The sequence below is a fragment of the Chiloscyllium punctatum genome, chromosome 10 (genome assembly GCF_047496795.1).
Source record: "Chiloscyllium punctatum isolate Juve2018m chromosome 10, sChiPun1.3, whole genome shotgun sequence".
Taxonomy (NCBI): domain Eukaryota; kingdom Metazoa; phylum Chordata; class Chondrichthyes; order Orectolobiformes; family Hemiscylliidae; genus Chiloscyllium; species Chiloscyllium punctatum.
This window is the reverse complement of record NC_092748.1, coordinates 51978471-51988238: the sequence shown is the minus strand read 5'-3', so window position 1 is coordinate 51988238 and position 9768 is coordinate 51978471. Positions and strand designations below refer to the sequence as shown.

General features: G+C 39.0%; 1 protein-coding gene across 1 annotated transcript in view; it reads right to left on the bottom strand.

Moving 5' to 3' along the window:
* Positions 1–638: 638 nt before the first annotated feature.
* ttn.2 (titin, tandem duplicate 2) overlaps positions 639–9768 on the bottom strand; it is a 346071-nt gene continuing 336941 nt past the window's right edge. The window contains exons 293-297 of the mRNA XM_072579113.1: positions 9155–9748; positions 2972–8823; positions 2722–2875; positions 2111–2380; positions 639–1992 (exon numbers count right to left, since the gene is read on the bottom strand). Coding sequence (XP_072435214.1) covers positions 1694–1992; positions 2111–2380; positions 2722–2875; positions 2972–8823; positions 9155–9748 — 7169 coding nt within the window. The 3' untranslated portion in view covers positions 639–1693. The remainder of the gene's footprint in view (positions 1993–2110; positions 2381–2721; positions 2876–2971; positions 8824–9154; positions 9749–9768) is intronic.

Genomic DNA, 9768 nt, shown 5'->3' with positions numbered 1-9768 from the left:
TGAAGAAGATGTCCCCACCTTTTGAAACAATTTAAGGATATGTGCATCGTTGCCTAGTCCAGTGTTTATTACTCATCCCTAATTGCCCAGAGGGCAGATAAGAGTCAATCACATTGCAATGGGTCTGGCATACATGTCGGACAGACTAGGTAAAAAATGACTTTACATTCCCAAAAGGACATTAATGAACCCAATGGTTTTTCCAACACATTACAATAGAGAATAGTCACTTTTGATTTTTTTTGTCTGAGTCTAGGATGACCAAAATTGAGGTTTGACGGGAAAAACACCTAAATTGAAACTCTAAAAACTCAGTTAGGGCAAGACTGTGCAGACCATCCTGGGCTACATTGTCAAATTATAGAAAAATCAGATACAGACAAGGAGCAGTGCGAGTTTGTTCAGGGATATTTAAACTCCCCTCCCCCTGCCTGCAAATCTGCTAGCAGGGGACTGAAAAAACTCTGCCCTTTTTTAAAGTACATTTTTAAGTTCATGTGAACAACATTATTTTGTGAATTCTCTTTTTATTAAAAGAGAAATTTGTGAAGTTACTAAATTTATTAAGTATTTTGTATGCTTTGTGTCTGTTATGCCTTCCATTGACTGAAGTCACAAACAAAAAAAGAATGAAAACATTTGTAGGTGCAGAAAGCATGCTTTATTTCACAATCAGAATTAAATTTTACTTTACTAATTCTCAAGGAGGCTCAATAAAATTAAATAAACACTACTTATTTCTCTAAATAAAGTTACTGCATAGGGCATTAAAATGTTGGAGCACAAAGATGTTTTTGTCATCGTAGTTACTTTCTGTTACTTATGCCCTTAATACAGATAACATGAAATAAAATTCTACAATTATCACACAAAGTCAGTGCACTCCATGGATAATCTGAACCTCCTTGAGTTAGCACTATTTCCCCATAGGAGTAATTGGAACAGTTTGGTGAAGTGAGGGTATGGCCAGGTTGATGTTATTTTTCATTCAAACTATCCAAATAGTTACTATGTTGGAAATAGTGCACATTAAAGATGGTGATACAAAGTAATGGCCGCAAGTACTTTGTATTCATAGTTGACCATCTTGTCTTTAATAAAAGGTAATATGACATAGTCGGTTCATTGGTTGAAGTCTTGTGATGTTATTTGCAGGAGGGTATATGTAAATAGCATCACAGACGTCACCTTCTAATTCCATAAATTTGTATTGCACGTATCCAGGTACTGTGCATAGTATCATCTTTTGGGTTCAGGCTGTCTTCAGCAGGGAGCCTCTCTACCTGCTGAGGTATTCTTAGACATCAACATTTTGTTGAGGCACAAATTTTAGTTCCAAGTTGAACAAGGTAGTCGTCCTATTCAGACTTTCCCCTGCCAACAATCTGTTTCAAATGTTCCATTAAAAATCTCATAAAACAAGAAGTACAAAACTTCCATAACCGTTTAGTTCGGCTATATACAGTATGTACATGTCACAGAAAATGGTTAAAAATTCCTAAATCCAAGTGCAATAATTCCATAATGCACAATCTACCATTTGTTCAGATATTGTCTAGTTTGGTATAAATGCACAATGTCGTGTCAGATAAAAAAATGTAAAATAATATATACAAGTCAGAAATTCAAGTTCATAACAGTTAAGGTATCTATTTTGAAGTTTAATCAATTACATGTTAGTGAATTCAAATCCTTAAATTGATCTAATTTTAATATTTACAGTGGCAGAATCTGATCCAAATTCATTTGTGAGTCTTAGAGTGTAGCGTCCTGCATCATTTTCTTTGACATCTGTAATAATGAGTGTTGTTAGATCATCTGTTGTTTCAATGTGAAATCTGCCACCATCCTCATCATCAGAAAGAGGTTTTCCCCCACGTGACCATTTTACTTCTGGCATAGGATCACCAGAGAAAGCACAAGCCACTGTCAGAACCTTTCCCTTCTCAGTGGTGATATCTGATGGTAAAGCTTCAATTTTAGGAGAAGTTCCTGTAAGAAAAAAAAATACAGCAAACAAATTAGTATTTTTTTTCTAGCATATTGTCATAAATAGAGGCACGTATTAGAATCAGACACTTTAAAATGTTTAATATTAACTTAATGTCACCTTTAGTAAAACCAGTTAGCATTTTGCCAGAACTTGTTTCCATTTGAGTCATACTGGAATGTTCCATAAAAGAACTAGAGCTCATTGATAGCTTTGATTCTTTGAAAGATGACATGCTACTCGAGGACATGCTGGCAAATTTAACTTCACTCATGCTGCTGATGGCCTCTTGTTGGGTCATTTGCATTGTCTTCGAAGAGAAATGTCCCTGCATGCTAGCAGAAGCACCAGTCCCCAGAAGTACCATTTTAGATGGTTCTTCAATTAGAGCTGTGGAGCAGAGCAAACAGATATGATGCATAAATGGCCTCACTTTTGACATAACTGGCAAGTTAAATTCTCAAACAAATATCAAAACTGTCAATCCTCTACAGCATTTTATATGTTATTTGCAAGTTGGACAAATAAAGCATGAAAAGGTCTGCATCAATTTTGTACTGCAAAAGTACAAATTTATCAGAATGTTATTTAATTAGTCATCAGACTGTCTTTATACATTGTACTGAAGCAAGTTAAATTCGGATTTGATAAAATATTACCATAACTTAGCTGTACAGAAATGGAGATAGGCTAATAACAACAACAGTAATACATTTCAGGCAATAGCATACCCAGTACAACCAAAGATGCTGTTGCAGAACATTGCCCATGGAAGTTCTTTGCTGTTACAGTGTATTTTCCACTGTCAGAAATTGCAGCACTCAGAATTTCTAGAGTGTACTTGTTTTTCAAACGACTCACTCTTAAATTTCTTGAAATTGCAATCTGAAATATGAAACAAATTCATTATATACCAAAAAATATGCTAAAATAATTTGAATTGGAAAACCAGATAAATGAGGAGAAATCCTGAATACTTACAGGTTGGTTGTCTTTCATCCATTCAACCTCTGGAGAAGGATCTCCTGATATTTCACAAGTAAATGCTATATTTTGTCCTTCATTAACATTTTGGGACTTGGGCTGTGTAATGAATGCTGGAGCATTTGATTGTTTGTGCTTAACTGTTAAATCAAATTGACATTTAACTATTCCATGCTCTGTTTTTGCTTCACAGGTGATTGCACCTTCATCTCTGAAACTGATCTTCTTGATGGTTAAGGTGTGGTCATTTCCAGATACACCATATCGATAATCTTCTGAATTGAAAAGCTCCACACCATTTGAAACCCATTTCACATCAGAAACATTTGGTATGTTGGCCTTAAGTACGGCCTTTTGGCCTTCAATTGCAGTCATTTGTACCCGTGTAGCTGTAATTTCTGTGTATGCTGTCTTAAGTTCCTTTTTCACAATTTGTTCCTGAACTACCTCTGTTTTTCCATATGATTTAACAGCTTTTTTCTGAGCAGCTGCTTTTGATTCTGTTATCTTGGCTACTTTGGCAACAGTGTTTCTGAATACTTGACCAGTGAAAGAAAAAGTGGTTTTGGATACACCACCTTCACCAGTGATTTCACAAGTGTATTCGCCTTCATCACTTGCATTAATTCCATGGATACTGAGATTATAGACTCCATTAGCAGCATATTCCAATTTGTAATGACTATTCTCCCTTACTTTACGTCCATCTTTGAACCAAGTTAATTCTTTCACATTCAAAACTGTGCTTTCAACAGCACACGTGAGTTTTACTGTGCCATCTTCAGCAACTTCAGTTCTCAATTCTTGAGAAATCTTAGGGGGAGCGCTTGCAGGGATCTCTACTCGTTCTGCGGAAGGTGTTCTGAGAGTTGGCGGCAAGGTGACTAGTTCTGGAGATTTGACCCTTTTGGGAGCCTTCATTGCCTCTGCAGACTTTGTACGAGGTTCAGGGGTCTTTACCTTACCTGCTTCTTTTGCTCCAGCTTTTCGGATAGTCAGAGTAAACTGTGCTTCTTCTTTTCCTTCAGAATTTTCTACCACTATTTTGTAGCTTCCTTCATCAGAAGATTGAACTGATGAAATTGTAAAGGTAGATTTATCCAGTGTTGTCATGATAAATAAGTGTCGAGAGGATGTAATTGTTCTCCCAGCATGCATCCATGTTACAGTGGGTGTTGGCTCACCATCAAAGCTACAAGAAAATCTAACAGACTCTCCCTCTGTTACTGTGACTGACTGTGGTTTTGTTATTATTCTGGCAGCATGCATTCGCTTGGATGCATGAAGTGATGTTTCTTTTGAAGCATACATTTCAGAACTCATTGATTCTCTTACTTCTGACTCTTTTATTTTAGTTTCCCTCATCTCACTGACCTCTTCCATTTCACTTGATTTTTTGAATGCAGAAAATTGGTAAAAATCAGTCTTTGTTAGTTCCGGCACAATTAATTTTGGTTGTTCTTCATCTCTACGGCGGGATACATAGGTAATGTAGTCACCTCCTGTAATGTCTAGTGTTGCATAATCAGAAGCTTCTCCTTTGTAATTAGAACTAACAACACGATAGGTTCCACTGTCTTCAGGCTGGCAATCCCGAATTTCCAGTGTTAGTACACCATTCATATCAGTAAAACGATACTTATCGCTTTCTTGAATTTCCCTACCATTGTGGTACCACCTAATTTCAGCCCTTGGTTTGGACAGAACATTTAGAGTAAATCTGGTATTTTGACCACAAGGGATGCGATGAGAACGCATTCTCAAAGTTATCCGTGGACAATGGTCAAGGCTGAAAGGTTGTTGAGTAAGAACTTCGTACTTTCCTTCTGAAGTCTTCTTTGTCTTCAAAGCAGTTTTCATTGATTCATAGCGTGAAAAGATGTCAAATCTGGCACTCCTTTCAAAGCGTGAAAGTGAGCTCTCTCGAGATACTGGACTTGGGGAACGCGGACGTGTTCTCTCTGGTGTAGGAGATCGTCTCTCTGGGCCCTCGCTTTCAAATTCTGCAGGGCGTGGCCGAGTTCTGATTAGTTCAGATACTGGTCGCATCAATTCAATATAAGATGGGGAAAGCGATCTTCTTCTTCTGAGAAACTTCGAGACAGATGGAGATTCTCTGCGAGTGTATTCCTTAACGTCGATGGCTTGTTCTTCTTCTTCTTCTTCTGATTTTGACACGAAAATTGCTCTTTCTCGTCGACTTTGCATTCTTACTTTTTCTTCATATTCCATACGCTCAAGCTCTTTTTGGTAACCAGACAATTTCTGGACTGTAGCAATTGGTCGAAGCAGCTCTTCATCTTCTTTGTCTTCTATCATTCGTTGCTTTTGTTTCGGTGGTCTATAAACAGCTTTTTCGTGGCGTTGTCGGAGATCTATATAACTTGGGCCAGCTTCAGATTTGGAAGGTATATGATATCTTTGGTATTTTCTATATTTTTCCTCTTCCTTTGCTGTAGCAAACTGTGTCTGTTGAAATTTTTGTTGAAGTGCTGACAACTCAAAACGTGGAGGGCTGCGGCTTGGGGGTGAAGCAGAAAATCCTAATTCAAGTTCCTCCTCGAGCCGTAATCTTTCCTCTTCTACTCTCTTCATTGAAAGGTACTCATCAACAGGACGGAGTAAGTCGTCATCCGACAAATCACAAAGAGACCTCCTTCTTGGTCTGTAGTACATTTCGTAGTCAGGAGATGGTGTACGCCTTCGAGCTGGCCTAACTGTTTCAAGATCATCTTGTGATATTTTTGGTATGCGCCATTTAGGCTTATACTGATCAGTAAAACGTGGCAAAGGCATAACATAAAATTGCTCCCATCTCGAGAGACGGATTCGCTTTGGTCGTTTTGTTACAATTCTCTCTATGGGCCCAGGCATTTCATAATGGTCTCTCAATTTCCTATACCATTTCATATCAGACAATGGCACAAAATGTTTGATCTCTTGATCTTCTTCAATTGCACTTGGGGCATGTACACGACGTTCTGGAATATCGTAAGGCATGCGAAGCCGTTTTTCTTCCTTTACTTTTTCTACCTTTGCAATTTCATATTCACCTTTCACGTTCTTGGTGCTGACAGCTGGTTTGTACATTATTGCAGCTTCTCGCAGAGCTTCCTTGGCTACTGCTGTCAGTGGAACTGCTTCAACGTTTGCAAGAATTTCAGCCATTCTTATAGTCTTGCTGATTTGTTTCTCAGCATATTGCTGCCGTTCCTCCTCACTCTCATACTTTCGCTTGACGTAGGTCATACGCTCAACTTTTAGATATGCCTGGCAGCTTGCAGATCCAGCACTGTTAGTAGCAGTGATTCTGTAAATGCCGGAGTCTTCTGGTAAAGTATCCCTAATGTGCAGAACATAGTAATCCAAACCTTCATGGACAATTTCAACGTTTGGACCTAGTGCCAAATCCTGTCCATCTTTCTCCCATTTCAGAGCAGGAGGTGGTATGCCAGATACCCTGCATTCAAAACGAACACTTTGGCCTTCCATGCATTCTGCATTTGCCAACAAGCGCTTAAACATTGGTCTCAAAGTAGTATCTGGTGCAGGTGGGTGAGGTAATATTGTTAATTTGGCTTTGCAGCTGTCTTCACCACACTTATTGCGAGCTAGTACTGTGTATTCAGCATCATCATCAGTTGTTACGTTGTGAATGATCAGTTGATAAAGACCTTTGTCAGATATAAAGGTATATTTTCTGTCATCTTCACCAGGTTTGATCTTCTGTCCAGATTTCAACCATGTTACCCGTGGTTCAGGGTGAACTGTTATAGTAACACCAAATCTGACATCTTCACCAATATATGCAGAGCGCTTGTACAAAGGCAGAGTAAACTCTGGTGGCCTCTCAAGGAGCCTCATAGTATCAACTTTACGTTTTACTTTCTTCACCCTGCGCTCCATGTAGAATTTACGCATTTCTCTAACACCACTTACAAACAGTTCTGCGTAGGAGCTGTCTTCACCATAATCATTTGCAACTTTGCATCTGTAGATACCGTCATCTGTCTTGTTTATGTCTTTAACATACATTGTGGCCAAGCCATTTTGGTATGTAATTTCATATTTGTCACTGGATTCCAGTTGCTTAACACCGAAATACCAAGTGACTTCGGTAGATTGATCATAATTTTCTATCCTGCAGGTATACCTAACATGGCCACCTTCTTCAGCAAAAGCATGCATAATCTGCCCAGCAATTGGACCAATATCGATTGGAGCTATCTTAACTTTTGCAACTGTAACTCCTCTTTGAACTCTTACAGCTCCACCAGAAGAAATTCGAGCAACAGACACAACAAAGTTCAATTCTTTCTTAACAAGGGTCTGATAGTATCTTCTGTGTCTCAATGTCTTAATTACTTTGGTACTCATTTTCTCTGTCTTCTGTTTCAACCATGGATGTTCAAGAGCTTCAGCAGCTGTCATCCGAGCCCTCCTTTCTTTGACCAAAAGGCGATCAACGAAATCTAGAGCTTCAGTGGTAACATCTTGGAAAGCTTCATCCTCAAAGCTGTATTCTGCTTGAGTAATCTTGTCAATAACCTGTTGGTTTGTTTCTGCGATAAATGGATTCAGACCACTAAGAAGTATATACACAAGCACACCCACTGACCACATGTCAGTAGCTGAACTGACCATGTCATGTTGATGGAGTTCAGGGGCTGCATACTCTGCTGCGGTAAATTGGAGTCTAATATTATCACCAGGTATGAGTTGTCTGGCCTGCCCAAGTTCAACAATCCTAATAACAGAGCTCTTTCTTGTGGTGTAGATTATATTATCTGGTCGGATATCAAAATGACCCACATTCTGACTATGTAGAAACTCAAGTGCTTCACAGATTTGGCGGGTATAAGTGATAATTTCTCTTTCATTCAGTTCAAATGTGGTTGTATTAATACGCTCGAGGATATCAAGACCAGAAATGAACTCAAAGACCATGACCAATTCTTCAAGGCTCTCAAATGATTCATATAACCAAAGGATATTCTGGTGCCTAGCAATATTAAGAATTTCAATTTCTTTCTTCACCAGCACCTGATCAGCACCCTTTATTTTAACAAACTTTGCCATGTATGTTTTCTTACTCGTATTTTCAATACACCGATGGACAATGCTGAAGTGTCCACGCCCCAGCTCTTCAGCAATTGTGAATCGACTGTGAAGTTCTTTAATAGTAGAATGGGTAGCTTTGCATTTGGTGATCTCTAGTGATTCATCAACCTCTTCATCATAGTTCAGGACTCTCGTCTTATCTTCTTTAGTGACTATAGGTTCAGTTGGCTCTGATGGCCGACTCTGGCCAAACTTGTTCTCAGCGATCACACGAAATTGGTAGCTGGTCTTGCCAAAGAGATTCACAACAGTGTAGTGTGTATCACGTGACTGTGCAACACGAATCCACATCTCTGCTGTTGTTGCACATTTCTCAATAACATAGTTAATGACTCTGCTTCCACCATCACTGGCTGGAGGATTCCATGTTAAAACGACAGAATCACGTGTAATGTCACTGACTTGAAGTCCTCTTGGTGGGTCAGGCACATCAGCTACATCCAATTCAACTGTTTGTTGATCAATGCCAAATCTGTTCTTGGCACATACAACATAGAAACCAGCATCTTTTCTGTCAACTCCATTAGGGAACACAAGAGATGTAAATGATCTTGTGACTATTACTTGGTAGTGACCATTATTGTCAATAAGATCTTGACCCTTCTGCCATGTGATTACAGGATCAGGTCTGCCACTGAAAGGAATCTTAATGCTTACTATTTCACCACGGAGAGCGTGAACCGCACCCATGCCTTCTAGATGCTTGGGTAGGTGAATCTTGGCAGGAACTGGAAAAAAAAGGAAACATTTCAGAAATGAATGTGAATACTGAAAGGCAATGATTTCATACAAAACACTGAACTTAACAGGAGCAAAGCTAGTCTTAGGAGCAAAATGGGCAATAGTGAACCAACAGTCTGTATTATGCCCATCCGATTTTTTTTGTTCCATTGATTTCAATGAAGAGGTAAATCAATGGAAAAGATAATCAGTGGCTTGCAAAATGAGATGCTGATCCATTTGGCATTAACCCAAGACAAATTGCATCCCACGTGTTTATAGAAATATACCTTCTCATTAATACACAGCATGTTTGAGTAATTATTATGTAATACATACCATCAACATCCAAAGAGACGGTTGATGAAATGGAACCTCCTTGATTGACTGCTCGAACTTGATAAACAGAGGCATCATCTCCTGTGGCATTAGTAATCACCAACTGGTGGTAACCTCCTTTGAATTCATGGATCCTTAATTTTTCACCATCAGGCTCAATTTCTTTCCCTTGTTTAAACCATTTCACAACAGGTTTGGGATGACCAGTAATCTTGCAAACAAAAGTGGCAGTGCCCTTATATTTCACACTCAAATTGCGAATTTCTTCTTTGAACTGTGGTGCAGTGATGGGTACATCACACATTGGAACAATGGGTTCAGATATTTCACTCCAGTCACTCTCACCACCAAGGTTTTCACACTTGACACGGAACTCATACTCCAAGCCCTCGATAAGACCTTTCACAGAGTAAACGGTTTCATGTATTTCATCAGTTGTTACAGCAATCCATTTATTCTGTTTCTTCTCTCGTTTTTCAAGGTAATAATTTCTGATCTTTGCTCCACCATCACTGGCAGGTGGTTTCCATGAAACCACACAAGAGTTCTTTGTGACTGCAGTTACAACAGGCTTAGCTGGTATTCCAGGCTTCTCTGCAGGGAGGAATAAAGTC